The following is a 15,327-nucleotide window of genomic DNA, read 5'->3' as shown; positions in this document are numbered from 1 at the left end:
GGCTTTGGTTCTGGCTTGCTTGGTTTGCAGTACTGTGCATGAGAGAGAGAGAGAGAGAGGTTAATTCGTATTCAATTTTCTTGGTTCTGATTCAACTTTTAGATTTAGGTCTACGTGGATCTTGTACAGGAATCACGGAGGCACCAATGAACACAAGTCCCAAGAAATTATGTGTACATAATATAAATGGAGTAGGGTTACTCTCTAAATCTCTTTCCCTCCCCTCTCATTCTCACTTTTATCCTTGTCTTTCTTTTTTTATAAAGAAGTCAACGTAAAATATTAACGTGGCTCAATCCTAAGTTTTCATAGATGAGAGGATTAGAGCTATAGAGGGAAGGGAAATGAGAGATGAAACAATACAGATACTATATGTATCATGTAAAGAAAGTAGGGCAAAGATAATGTCGTCACAGTAACTTGTAGATAGGGTTTTTCAGTTAAAATCAAATGTACCAACTAATTAATCAACGTTCCTAACGTCGGAAAACCTAGGCCTTGGGGGTATATGAAGTTACGAGCTATGACTATTACAGGAAGCTAAGTTAGGGTTTCGGTGCAAGCTGCAGTAGGGTTCAGGCCTTTTTTTAACAGATTGTTTCAATTTTTTTGAAAATATGTTTCAGTCTAATAAGTATGGTTTATAGTAATTTATGGCATTGGGTTAGGTTGCATAAAAACGCACGTACGTACTTGAAAAGAATGACCTAATAATATTCTGAATTTACCAGAGGTCGCAGCAGAAAATTCTAAAAAGTGAGCTAGGAATCAATTTAAGGACTTTGGTTCTTCAATTATAGGGAGGGGAGAAAGAAAAGACGTGTGATATTGAATGTGCCATTGTTGTTGTAATTGCCAAAAGGGCTGAGGGAATGTTCCTCTGAGAATTATTAACCTCTCCCCCAAAAGTAATAGTACTATATATCTCACTGATGGTCAGAGAGAGGCATCTGCCGTTGAATTGATCATCATCACTAATAGGAATGTTCATCTTGAAATTAATTAAATAGTAAACAGCAATACAAATAAATTATGATCTGAACTTCAGAAACGTACCAACATTAATCAATTTAAAAATAAAATCATATATAAACTCGAAAAAAATTAGATTCAGGGTTTAGAGTTTAAAGATTAAGTAATAATATTAGACGCAGCTTAATTGGTGTTCTTGGGTTCTTTTTGGGTGCATGATCGATGTGGTCTGCATTAAACTACTGCTTTATATATAGCTAGGCAAAAGTTCATACCCCAACAGTTAGTACAAATATACCGATCTATAATATTATAGAAAATATAGGAATCTGTAAAATGGGACAAATTGAGCAAATACATGTGTTTGAGCAAGAAAAGAGTAGAAATAAATGAATGAGGGACAGGCCACAGGTTCAGAACAACCCACACAACAGGCCACAGCAGCCAGCAGGCAGCCATAGATCGATCCAGTTTCAGATGGTGGTGATGAGGACATATAGTTGAGAGGATCTGCAACTTGTTTTCCTAATTAATATTAATAGTTATATGGACGAATTGAAATGTAGGCTTTCAATGTACGTGCAGACACGGCATCTCCGTGCCTACGATGAAATCCAAATCAATTTCAACTTGTTAGATATTGGCATTTTGTACACCCCTCCTCTCTCTGCCCGCGGCAATATGTTTTTATTTTAAAGAGAGCGATGATTTGTATTCATAAAACAAAGGATTGCAACCAAGGAGGAGAAATCTTAAGTCATCTCATAAGGGATTAAGTAAGCTAGATTACACATCAGGTTTCGGACTTCGACTGCTAATGCAACATATATATATATATATATGCACACACCCCTTCCTCCTGCTCCAAGCAATTGGAAGAACCAGCCATGCTGTATATGCTAAAACTAATTAGTTGTATATATGTAGTTCATCTATAAATCAGTACGCTTGTTGTAAAAAGTCCAGAAAACTATATAGTACAATACAATACGTCACTAATCAAGTAATCAGTGTGAAAACTGCCCAAGGGCAGTTGTGCAAATTACAAAGCATGGTGGCCGGGAAGGGTGAGTGACAAAGAGGAAGGGAAGTACTTGCAAGTTGTAGCATGGGAGTGTACGCGTTTCATTTAAGTGGGTCTGTGTGTACCATATAATTTGATTTCTCATATTTACTTCCCTCCTACATATGAGTCCAATTCTAGGTTATCATCCATCAATTTGCACATTTACCACCCTCAACAACCTCCCCCCTCCCTCTTTCTCTCTTTACTTAGTAGAACGAGTTCATCGTTATTATGACATTTCAAACAACTAATATAAAGCTAGGTGGAGAGAGTTTTAAACATCTTGCATTAGTAGTTGGAATGTCACGAACATGTTATATGAAAGTCTCTCTCATCTCACTCTCACCTATTTCTATATTATTATAATCTGTAGTTGTTGTGTATATTTGTCGTCTTAATACCTCTTTGTTCTTCATTCTTCTTGTTATACTGATAACTGTGTTCAAATCAAAACAATTTAAGGCATCGAATCTCTCTTCTTGCTAATACTCTATATATGTGTAATATATTCCACCCTTCCTCTTTTCTTTTCTTTTTCTTACAACTCATCCATGGAATCTTTATATTGGTGTAAAACAGTAAAATAAATGTGTAGTAATGGTGTCTGTTGGACACTGCATACCTATCTGACTGTAGAATATGGAACCGCACTACTCCTCTACATAGCATGTCCATAAGGCTGCATACCTATATCAGTATCACCGTACCTGCTGCAGTATTTTGGACAAATCTACGCGACGTTGGAAGAGTACGTAGGGTAGGAGTGAGGATCCCAAGGATCCTCAAATCACATTCATACATCGTACATTGTGCGGTCAGAAATTATTGTAATTTTTTTTATTTAAAATTGAATATAAATTGTACCTGACGAAAACTGGTCAGACGATGCACGATAAACGAATGTGATTAGAGAATCTCTGGAATCCTCACAAAGAAGATCGGCGAGGATCCTCTCTGTGTTGGGTAGAGTCTCCTAACTATTATGATGAGACTGATCAGTAAATAAACGATTGCATTTTATTTTCTGAAGCTAGTTCTTGATAAGATGGCCTTTAGAAGAAAATGAAATCTTTACTCATTCTTGTAGATTTAAGTTAATTTGCTTGTTTTTATGGAATTATGGACACTTATTTCATGCGTTTAAGTAATTAACCCCTCTCTCTCTATATATTTTTTTGACGAATTTATATGTGTGTGTGTGTATATCTTGTTTTCCTATAAAAGCCAAAACTATACCCTAAAATAGTCTGAAATATATACCTTAGAATCTTTATTTCCAGAAATTGTTGTTTTCACATTTTCAACCAAATTATTGTTCAACTTAGCTCTTCTTTTTCTAGGCATCCATTCGTTCATATAATAACACACAAATTACAACATACGTGTTCTTTTGGTAACCTGATAACGAAATAAATGTATAGTCACTCACCTATACATTTGAAATCAAAAGTGGAAAACAAATGAACGTATTTTTATTGTTTTAATTTATGTTAACGGTGAGTGACCATAACTCTGTAGGTCACTGGCTGAAGACCTAAAGAAACGAGATTACACAAACTTGTTTCAAATTTCAACCAAATTATAATCGATCGAACTTCTCGTTTGGTGCGCATTTATATACTGAAAACAGTAACACATAACAATGCATAAAGTTCCCTACAAATGAAACATGTTTCAAATTTCAATCAAAATACTATTCAGAATCTTTGCTTTTTAGGTGTACATTTATACTAATAACAGTAGTGCATTTCTAATTTCATAGCTAGAGAAGTTAGATAGGTTCCGACAGCCTGCTACGTATGATATAGATTTACCCGATCTAGATAAGTTCTGCATGAACCAGCATCGATCTGTTTAAATTTTGTAAATGAATTGGAACATACCACTATTCATCATTTATATCTTCCTACAGAGAAAAATGAATGAGAATGTAGGACAAAATTTTAAAACAAAGTTTGCAAGAATCAATACGTTGGGACCCTCCTCCTCAAACTTCATTTACTTCCAAATCTGCAAACTCATTCAATATACCCTCCACATACAATTTATAACACCCACGCAATGTATGAGAGAAACATTACTACTCCGCACAGTCCACAGTCCACCCCTATTACATATATATTTAGGGGTTTTTATTTGAAAATAAAGATAAAAAAAAAAAAATCTACGGTGGTTGATGAAGCTTTAATGGATCTTTATAGATGTTATGTGGATTATGAGTGACTCCATGTGAATGTATTGGAATCCCTCAAAGGATACTACTGCATTCTCTTTTGGGGGCATGCACATATCTCGAATATCTATCCATGTTTGGAATGATTCAATTTATTAAGGGATGTGTTATCCACACACTTTTTTTATTTCTCACACACCTTTTGTTTGTTTGTTTGTTTTTTTTTTTTTTTTTGTCGAAGCTCACACTCTTTGTTTATTTCTGTTACTTGACCTTCTTCAATTCATCTGATTTGACGTCCAAAAATTTGAAGGTTGTGTGAGAAGTAAAAAGATGTGTGTGAATATCACACCCCTTTATTAATCTTCATTTGAAGAACATTCGTACAAAAATTTTTTTGAACCAGAGATCATTTAGTAATTCAAATGTATCAAATAAATGGACAGTTCATCACGAATACATTACTTGGTACTCACACCGTGTATATTTGTTCGATATACACATTTAGATGCATAAACGATCTTTGTATTAAATGATTTTCAAATGAAGATTAACAAGTTGAATAGTTCAGTTTATAAAAATTATAACATGAAGATACGTTATTCACAAAAAGTGAGATATTTACATTTCACTATGGGAAATGCAAGTATTATCCTTCCTCAAAATCCCGAGGGGAGAGACATGACATATTAAGTCTTAAAATCTCAGGGGAGAAACATGATTTGTTAAGTCTTGAAAGTCATTAAAAACTTTTCAAAATCTCAAATGAATACATCCAACCAAATTTATGTTCTTTTGTTTTCTCACTGAACTCATCTCATCATGAAATTGTTGTAGTATTAAGGATATATTGTCTACAGTATCCACCATTTTCTTCCTCGTGTTCCACGCCGGTAAGGGGTCGAGATCTCTGGGGGTTGTTGGGAATTGTGGGTCACGTTGAGATGGATCTGTCGGATAATTCAATTAGGGGCGCCAACCATGCATCTTAAAATCTTGATTTTTGATTGCATATATTTATGAATATTAATATATGTTAGATTTTGTGTGTCCCATATTTTAATTTTGGAGCGTCATGTCTCCATCCTCTCTGCTCCCATTGCCGTTGGGAGCTTAATTTTGGTGCACCTCCCCGTTCCTCCTCACTCATTTGAGCTAATATCATATTGTATTAGTTCTGCAGTGTGTGTTCATCTGCGTCTCTTCTCTTTTATGGATAGATAAAACAAATATCATATATTTCTCTCTCCTTTGCAGCAAACTGACAATTAAACTTTTCACATGCATTTTACAATTAGGGTTTCAAATTTGGATGAAACATTACTGTTTATGTTTTGGAAGAAAAAGTATATATAGATTATACAGGAGATCAACTGAGCAACAAAGTTGACAGTAGGCCCCTTTAGATTCCAAGCTGATGAGAACGAATGTATATATGCCAAAATTAAAATAAAATATTATTGGACAAACTATAAACATGCAATGCATGCATATGTGGAGATTCCTTGTTTGGTGTAGCCTGAATGCCATTGCTACTTCGGCCTATGTTTTCTGTTCAAAATTTTCTGTCCAAAACAAAAAGAAAAAAACTTTGAATGATCGCTTTTTAATTAGTTTGCTCGTAGCGAATGACGATCAGTGAGATGTACAGGTTGTTCATTTTATTAAGCGCCTAGGTCCAAACTCCAAACTGTTCCAAGAGAACGTCTCAAACACAAAAAAGCATGAGTGCCCTTGTTGATTAATCAATTAGTTAACATTTATCTATTGATTAAAAGCATTCTTGCATTTTGCGCTTGATTTCTCCCTCTCTCTCTCTCTCTCTCCCTCTCTCTCTCTCTCTCTCTCTCTCTCTCTCCTGATATCATCACTTGTGTGAAAATAAATTAGTTCTAATCTTTTCTCTTCTATGTATTAACACTGTCCACTTTGACACTATCGTCATCATATATGTGAGGTGATGGTGTTGGAAAAAGTACACAAAGCATCAGCATGTATTCAAACAGCACCTTACATGAAAAGTACACATAGAAAATGCAAAGTGAAAACAATCTTCATTATAAGATGCCCAGATGCTACAACAGAACTGACAGAGAAAAAATAATCTTGTGAATTCGGCTACATGCCCCTTACCAATACTCCACAATGTAAATTCTCACTGATAAAAGCATAAAATGATAAGCTCGGAGTCCTCTGAGCGCGCGCAAAAGCCTCTTTCGGGCCCCACATTTCTCATAAGCCCGACTCCAGTCGAAGAAATTAAGGTTTTCCTGCGAGTAGGGATTGAGTATTACCTGAGATGTCGGAAAAGTTTCATTCTTTCTAGTTTCCGTTTGTTGCTCGGGAAAATTTAGTGATGGCAACGCGCAGTTGAGCTATCTAATTGTAATATGGGTCCTCAATTACTATCTAATTGCAATTTTAGTCCCAATGTTCCATAAAGTTTTAATTTTTTCACTTCATACTCTTAGATTTTGAAATTGTATCAGTTTAATTGTCTCTTTGAAGGTTTAATATATACTCTGTTAAACTCACGAGTTTTTGTTTTGTCAATATGTTACAAATGTGACTTATACGTTAACTCGTATGAGAGTCGCACGCAGCCACACTCATCGTGTCATCAATTTAATGAAATATTAAACTATCAATCTGATTGAAAGAAGAAATTTATACAATTTCAAAATCTTATTGTGCAAAATAAAAATATTAAAACTTTACGACCCATTTTAAAATTCGGTTTTTATCACCAATGGTCCCTGAGATTGACCAAACTCATCATTTTGGTCCCTCACTTTCAAAATCAATCAATGTCATTCCTAACATTCACCACCGCACATCAATTTGGTCTTTCCGTTTAGGTTCCATCAACTATTTCTGTTAGTTTGCATGTAGGACTCACAAATCCAATAAAATGGTGACACATGGATTACACAAAAGAAGCGTTTTTATCACAAATGGTCTCTGACATTGATCAAACTCCTCATTTTGGTCCTTGAATTTCAAATATGAATTCCGTCAAATTTTTTTGTTAGTGTGATAATATGATCCAATCATATGGCGCCACATGGATTAATTATAAAAACTAAAAGTACTATAAGAAATTAAAAACAAAAACTAAAAGAAAAAAAAAACATCATGGTCTTCATCTAGGTATGCTCAAAAAGAAAAGGAACGCACCATGACACAACTAAAGCTCTTGTCCTCCGTGAACTTACTTCTCATTCTATCTTGTTGGTTATAATCCTATCAAATTTGAATTGAATTTGGATTCGATTTTATCTAATTTAGATTGGACTAGTGGGACCACATCAACACATTAACAAAAAAATATTGACAAAATTTTAATGGAATGACTCTATTGATGTGCGATAGTGAAAGTCAGGGACCAAATTTATTGATTTTTGAAACTCAGGGACCAAAATGAGGAGTTTGATCAATGTCAATGACCATTTGTGATAAACCCTTCTTTTGTGTAATCCACGTGTCACCATTTTATTGGATTTGTAGGTCGTACATGCAAACTATCATAAATAGTTGACAGAATCTAAACAGAATGACCAAATTAATATGCGGTGTTGAATATCATGAACGATATTGATTGCTTTTGAAAGTGATGGATCAAAATAATGAGTTTGGTCAATCTCAGAGACCATTGGAGATAAAAACCCTTTAAAATTCACTCCAAACTTATGTAAAATGTGAATTATTAATCTTTTAACACATTAGTGTACATTTCGTATGCAAAATTCAGATAACAAATGAAATTTATTTTAAATTTAAAGGCCAACCTACAATTCAGTTATTGTCCAAGGACCAATCTTCAATTTTATTCTGTTCATAAGGAAAACCGACCGTTGTGACAGTTTGACACGTGGCGGCTATTCGCGCCTCCGCCCGCCTTGCGTTTCAGTTATTGTGTGTTTGGGACGCTTCTTCTCTCTCACACACACTCCATTTGCAGAATCAGTAAAACCCTAATCGAGCATCTGCTCCGATCGCCGGATTCTGCCGCTGCTGTTCCAATTTCTGCTGCAAATCTCCAGTTTCTGCTGCAAAGTAAGTTCGCATTTCTTGCATCTTACAATGAAAATATTTTTTTGTTGCTTGAAAGCGAAAAGTTGATCATTTTTTCTTGAAAGAATGGAACTTTGTTTGTATAATTTTTGTCTCCAAATCTTCGATTTCTGAACGCTGCAATGGTGAGGTGATTTCTGAAATTCTTGATTTTGAAAGGTAGGATTTTTCTATGAGGTTAGGGCGGTTATGGAGGTAGTGGAATGTGAGGATGTTGGCGGCGTCGGTTGTCGAAAAGGTTTGGATGGTTGTGGGGGTAATGAACTGGAGAAGAGGAGTAAGAGAGCCGAGGAGAGATGTGTGGAGTTAGAATCGGAGATTGTGAAGAGACAGAGTGAGTATGAAGCTCTGGAGGCCAAGTTTCGGGCACTGGAACGCGAAAAGATTGCGGTGGAAGAAGAGATTAAGGCTTTGAAGAGGGAGAGTGGTGGGGATGAAAAGAAGAAAACTTGTGGGGGAGAAAATGGGGAGGGAATTGGTGATCTGACGGAGGAGAACGAGGAGGAAGATGAGGTCTTTCAGCTTATGGTTGAGATTGAGGTATTGGAGTGTGAGAAGAAAAAGGCTGAAAGCGATGTTGAGGCTTGGAAGCAAAAGTTCAAGGACCTGGAATTGATGATGCTAAAGTTGGACAAGAATTCGGTCTTGAAAGGCGGGGAATTGCCGCTGGCTGGAAGGATGAAGGTGGCAGGGATAGGATCGCCAATTGTGGATTCTCTTGAAGGCAGAGGGACCGTGCAACTGAATAACAGGATTAAACTTCCAGATGAATTGCAAGTTGAAAGTGGCTTTGAGTATTTGAGAGATAAAGATATGGCTGTAGATGTGGTGGATGTTCGCTCTGCATGTCTCCCCCTTGGTAATGAGATCGGCAATATGCAGTCAGCAGGTATGAAGCAAATTACACTACTCACCTATATACCATGGTGATTTAGTATCTACTTTAGTCTGTCCTGTTCCCCTTCTCAAACAAATTGTTTGACGAAATTAATGAATCGATGTTCAAGTGTTTTTCGAATTTGTTATTAGAATATGTGCAATTTTGTATAATTAGTCAACCTTGCGTACAAAGTTTTGAATGAATATCAGCATTAGCTGCATTATCTTAACAACAAGAAGCATGAAGCATTCATTTTCCTTGAAGAAAACTCACATTACACAATTATATGTTTTCACGTTCCCAAAATGAATGCAATTATTCTCTTATGAAGTTGCATCCATTACATAACATTAGGTTTCAATCCATGGCAGGCACTCCGTGCAATGACACACCATGTAAGCATTGGGATGGTATTGAGGGAGAGAAGAAAGGTGTTTATGTAGAGCCTGATATGGAATATTCTAAAAGCAGACAAGCTAGGAAACGGTTGGCATTTGACAAAGAGGGGAGTCCTTGTAAGAAGATGGCTCCATCCACGCCTGGTGGTGGCATACCTTCTTCTCTCGCTGTCGTCAATATTACTGATAGTGATGATGAACTTCTGCCTGCAGATAATCAGAAAAGCAGAAGGTCACCATTTTGTCGGGTTCAGTATTAGGAGAAACTTTGGGTTGTGAAATGGATATGACTACAAAAAACTGTGAGCGGACACATCCTGAACAAAATGTTGATGAAGATACTGATAATATCAATGAGGTTTTTCTGCCTGCCTCAAAACCCAATAGGAAACGTGCTCTTAATATTGTTACTAGTGACTCTGAAAGTAGTGATGATGATATTCCGATTGCAAAACTCAAGGAAATGCATTTTAAGGAAGTTATACGTGACAAAGTAGGATCTGATCTCAATGACAGCTCAGTGACTGCTACTGCTTCTGAGGTTGACAATGCCATGGGTACTGTCAGTTCTCCCAGGCGGCATCTTGTTAGCTTGAGGAAATGGGGGCAAAAAGGCAGTGCACGAGAAGACTATTCAACTCAGACTAGTGAAACTAAATATGATCAAGAAAATCTGGCAAATGAGGATGTTGAAGATGATGACTTGGAAGAGGTTGGGTCGGAAGGTGAAGGTGAAAGCTTGGGTGGATTTATTGTTCAAGATGATTCTGATGTTTCTGATGCTCATGATGCTTCTACAAAGTCAGAAGGTTCCTCAGATGACGATGTGGACTTTGATAAGATTCTATCAAAATTTCAGAGGAACAAAGATCAGAAATCGAAGTGGGAATTTGAGGCAGACATGCTTTCTGCATTTGGTAAGGATCCGGAGCTGTGCATGAAAGCTGTATGTGCTCTTTATCGACAGCAGACTTCTGAAGAACAATATAGCAAGGAATCATTATGCACCAATGGTCGTGGTTTTAGCAAGTTCGATGCTTTCAAGTAAGAATTTGAATTGTGATTTATGTATTTATAGGATTAAATTATTGATTCTACGTGTTCCTTCAATTATATTGTTGCTGATTTTCTGTTCTCCCATTTCACAGGGGATCTTTATTGGCCGAGTTTCTCACCAACGGAGACCCGAACGAAGATCTCAATAGAACTGTGGAGGAGTTGCAGGCATATGACGCGAACGGCATTGAAACGTGTAGAACATTGGCGAATCGTTACTCTAAGCAACTGTTCGAAATCTACAAGAACGAAGAGGATCCTCTCTTTCTACCATTTTGATGGGGGATATTACTAGTCCAGATCCTCTGCCAGAAGTGCTTCCAGAGACCAACCAGAGGGTTTCCAAATGCTTGTAAACATCTAGGTCCTTTTGGTTTCAATTGATAATGGCGGTTGTATTTGTATATAACATCTAATTAGGAATGTCTGAAAAAATTAGGTCACTTAACGTTATTAACGTCGGGTGTTTTGTGTCCACATCTGCATTTACCCAGATAGTTTCCAATTTCTTTCGCCTTTCGTGGTCATTTATATTTCGCCAAGAATGAATCATGCTACCCAGCTTGGGACGCATGAGGACTTGAAAGAGGGACGCAAATGTAGCTCCAAACCTAGTATGTGCACATGTTTAAACTTAGCTATATGGCCGACTCTGATTGGTCAGAGTCAGAGATATCAACATCTTGATGTTCGCGTTTCATGTAAATCTCTCTCCTCAAGAGGTAGACTTGAATAAAAAGGAGCATGAAGGCGGTGATGTCCCAAACCTAGCATGCCTCATCGTGCGTTTAAACAATTATATTATCTAAGCTCATGCTAGAAAGTTCGTCCACTGGGGGCACAACTAAGTTGTGGCGGATGCTTGTCCTAGTGGAATCCCAATAATAGCTTGCGCAGAGCCACAAAAAGAAGACATATATTATCTAAGCTCATGCTCAATCTCTTAATTTACCTGTAATTAGAGCCATTATCAAATAAAAGAAGTTTATTTTACTCAGGCAATCTTTCAATTTTTTTAAAGTGAAGTTATCGAGTACTCTGTCAACCCATACCTATTTGGTTATTAACGCACATTCTCACCCTTTGTACCATTTTAATTATATCCTTAGGTTAGTATTGTTATAATGACAAAAAGATAAATCATATATGTATAAAATTGAGAGGTCAAATTTATTAGATATATGGAAAAACGGAGGTTAATGAGACTTTTATGAATGTTATATTCGCCTCTTGATAGTTTGGTTGAGAAGCGAGTGACAAAGTTGATGGTGATGAGTTTATTATTCGTTGTACGTCAATTTAACATCGTATTAAGTGACGTAAAACGACTACAATATAAGTGTACCTCTAGTTTCTGCTCGGGCCAACTTTTTTGTAGCTCAAAAACTTGAGAGGGGCACGTGCCTTAATAACATTAGCCCCCTTGCACAACCAAGTAGTGTTCCCGGAGAACAATCTAACCCCAAGCTTGGAATGTTACTAAAAATTCTCTCTTTTTTGTAGGAGTGAGACCAAAATACGAGAAATCTTGTGATTTATAAAATTGGTCTGCCATCAGCAGCCTGACAGAAGATTTCCCCATTTCCTATTGTTTCTGTGCACCTGCATAACTACATGCTTGCAAAGTTCCTCCTACAGTGTGAGATGGGCAGCTGCCACGTAGCAGACAAGCCCTTGGAAGTATGGAAAATGAGATTGTAGTTGGTGACTATATTCAACTACTCCAACAACTCACTAGATCTTGCTCCTTGCCTTAGTCACTATAAAATTCCCGAGAAAATGAATCGTTCTGAATTTTAAATTAGGGTTTCACCATTCTCCTTCTTATAAAAGGTCACCTGTTACGTGTGTTTTATATCCCGTACGGTATGGAGTCATCAGTTACTAGTTTTCAAGTGGGCAGAAGAGGAAGAGCAGATCAAGAGGGGGAGAAATGTGGTGTGTTCTTTAAAATGCCATTGCACTACCCAACGTATTCGAAATCCGACTACGAAACCATGCCGGAAGGGAACCTCGACCGCCTTCTGGCTGAATACGGGCTTCCGGTTGTCGGAAGTGTGGAGCAGAAGAGGAAGTTTGCCATGGGAGCTTTCCTATGGCCTCCGTTGAAACAGTAGTTCTAGCTGCTTCCACAGCATTTGTAAAATTAAGGGTCTATATATAGCAGGCTAGCTAAACTTGTTTCTCTTGTGAGACTAAACATATATTTTAGTACTATCTGGCTAAGCTAGCTGATGATCTCTGATGATGTTATGTGTTTTATATATGTTTTGATGGTTACTGGCTATATCTCGACCTACTCTACAACTCTTAATTTGATTGATCCTGCCTCTAGCTCACGTGTCAATATTGGTAATGCGTGGTGAGATTCGAGATCATTTAATCTACTAAGATTAGGGTTCTCTCTCCCATATATATATATATTTACTTTTTTAGTTCTTTAATGCCATAAATAAACTCGAGGACTCAAGAGATCCGCTGGACCAGAGGATTCACATCTCTTCCGACCAACACGCCATAGTCCGTTGTTTTTGGAGAAGAATCAATGTGCTTAGCTTTACATCCATTTTATAGGGTAGCAAACAACAGGGTCACAGAAACGTAGGGTTAGGTATTTTGGTGAGACCAAAATACAAATATCACTTACAATTGAAGTTGATTATATAATACAGATGTTCGGATTCAAAAATTTCAAAGAACAAGTACTCTAGCACAACAATATTAGAAATAAATCTAAATGGACAAATGCAATACAGTCTGTCTCTCAATCCCAAATACAGCTTGTTATAGTTTTACAACGTTATCAAACACTAATCCTAAACACACAAACAAACAAGGTGTATATTTAGCAGAATTATTAAGGAAAAAAGAAGATGAAGGGTAAACATGGGTTGGTGGGTCCCCTAAAGATGCGGTTTGACCCCACAATCGGCCATGCACAAGAATTGGCTATAAAAGCAGAACGTTGTCGATCCAGAATTTCACTACCCTTGGGCCTCCCTTTAAGCTATTTGATTAGTCTCATAATTTAATTGGTTAATAGTGATTAGATTTTCTCTCTCTTCCTCTCTCTCTCTCCCTCTCCCTCTCTAGGTTATCGTTGTTGTTGATGTCTCCTTGTTTAAAGGAGATCTTCAAACGTTAAACAAAGAGAGGAGGAGGAAGGGGAGAAAAGATGGCGGCAATGAACTCGTTATCTTTTGGAGTTGTTGCAATTATTGCCGTCCTTTACGCTGTCGTTTTGCCCATGGCTCATGCGACCAGGTTGGCTCCAGCACCGGCACCGGCACCGGCATTAACAAGCGATGGTAATTAGCTCTTATATTACATTTCTCTCATTTTGTATTCATGATGACATGTTTATGTGATGTTTCATTTGTTTTCATACTCTTTTTTGCATTGATCCCATTTTTAGGTGTTGAGGTATGTTTGGGAATTGCTTTTTGGTATCTAAATGTCTTTTTTGGAGCTTTTAGATAACAAAAAACGCTTTGATAATGTTTGACATAAATAAATAACCAAAGGAATGTTTTGGATGTGATTTTGAAATAGTTACTAGTGCTTTTAATTATCTAAAAACACTTCTAACAATGTTTGACATAAAAAAATTAAAAGTATTTTGGATTAATAAGCTCTCATGCTTTTGAGTGGCTTCTGGGTTACACGTAGTTTCTAAAAACAAAATAGACATAGAAATAGAAAGCATGTGATTCGTTTAGGAACACCTTCTTATGAAAAATTTGGATGTACATTTAATAGAAGCGTAAAAATGCTTATGAGCATAAGTACTTTTGAAATAAGCATTTCTAAATGTTACATCCTTAATACTAAAAGCATTTTCTTGTGTTTTTTAGATAAGCACTTGTCGTGTGCATAGTGGTTTTTCAAGAAGTATTTGAATTTTCAATACATTATGCTTCTAAAAGAGCTTATGAATAAAAATGCATCTTACAAAAAAAATCCCTACCGAATAAAGAAGCAATAGATTAAGGGATATCATACGTTATAATTAATGAATTTTATTGTTAATTGCTTTATTTTTTGTATAAATTATTTTGCAGGGACAGCAATAGACCAAGGGATTGCATACGGTCTGATGTTACTGGCACTAGTGCTCACATATCTCATCCACTAAATTGTACCGTCCGATGATCGATGATGATAGAGATGGAGGGACATGGACGGTGTGATTTGGTGTTTTAAATTTAGGGCGGGTGTGATGTGATGTGGTGTAAAATCAGAATCCAAATTGGGTAGAGTAAATTTATTTGAGGATGTATTGCTAATTTGGTCAGGTTCTTGTTAAATATTCTTCCAAGTATATGGTTCTCCAACGTTAAATCTCATCAACTAGTACACTAATTTAGTAATTAATGTGGTAAGGAATCATCAGCAATTCCTTTCTCAAAGAATGACGAAGGTTCAGAAGGAGAGGCTATGGGCAGCGCCATCTTGTAGGCGCGAGTCTTTAGATGCATGTGTTTTGCCCACGCAGTTAAGAGAAAAATTGTCCCTCATGTAGTTTACTTGCTTACTGTGATGTTAGAGAAATCAACTATTTGAACCATATTCTGTAAACTATACGTGCTATAGCGGTAAATGGTTGGACTTCTTTAACTCATTAAAAAAATAATCCAAACATCAACCGTCGCATCATGTAGTTTACAAAATATTGTCTAAAACTGTGGTCTCTCTAACATTTTCTATT

At 36.6% G+C, this 15,327-nt stretch overlaps 3 protein-coding genes across 3 annotated transcripts; all 3 read left to right on the top strand.

Moving 5' to 3' along the window:
- Positions 1-8,093: 8,093 nt before the first annotated feature.
- Positions 8,094-9,823, top strand: LOC103964382. The gene is made up of 3 exons (XM_009377317.3): positions 8,094-8,267; positions 8,449-9,174; positions 9,537-9,823. Exons 2-3 carry the CDS (start codon positions 8,475-8,477, stop codon positions 9,821-9,823), a joined length of 987 nt encoding a protein of 328 aa, XP_009375592.2. The 5' UTR covers positions 8,094-8,267; positions 8,449-8,474.
- Positions 9,824-9,843: 20 nt separating this feature from the next.
- Positions 9,844-11,096, top strand: LOC125471085. Its single transcript, XM_048570972.1, has 2 exons — positions 9,844-10,607; positions 10,712-11,096. The coding sequence occupies exons 1-2, from the start codon at positions 9,844-9,846 to the stop codon at positions 10,896-10,898; spliced, it is 951 nt and encodes a 316-aa protein (XP_048426929.1). The 3' UTR covers positions 10,899-11,096.
- A 2,518-nt stretch (positions 11,097-13,614) lies between these two features.
- LOC103964380 (arabinogalactan protein 41) lies at positions 13,615-15,233 on the top strand. Its single transcript, XM_009377316.3, has 2 exons — positions 13,615-13,927; positions 14,681-15,233. The coding sequence occupies exons 1-2, from the start codon at positions 13,795-13,797 to the stop codon at positions 14,752-14,754; spliced, it is 207 nt and encodes a 68-aa protein (XP_009375591.1). The 5' UTR covers positions 13,615-13,794; the 3' UTR covers positions 14,755-15,233.
- The last annotated feature ends 94 nt before the right edge of the window (positions 15,234-15,327 follow it).

Source organism: the organism of the source record quoted next, unplaced genomic scaffold (assembly GCF_019419815.1).
Source record: "Pyrus x bretschneideri cultivar Hongxiangsu unplaced genomic scaffold, Pyrus_bretschneideri_v1 Contig57, whole genome shotgun sequence".
Taxonomy (NCBI): domain Eukaryota; kingdom Viridiplantae; phylum Streptophyta; class Magnoliopsida; order Rosales; family Rosaceae; genus Pyrus; species Pyrus x bretschneideri.
The sequence above is the reverse complement of the archived record's forward strand: the minus strand, read 5'-3'. Positions and strand labels throughout refer to the sequence as shown.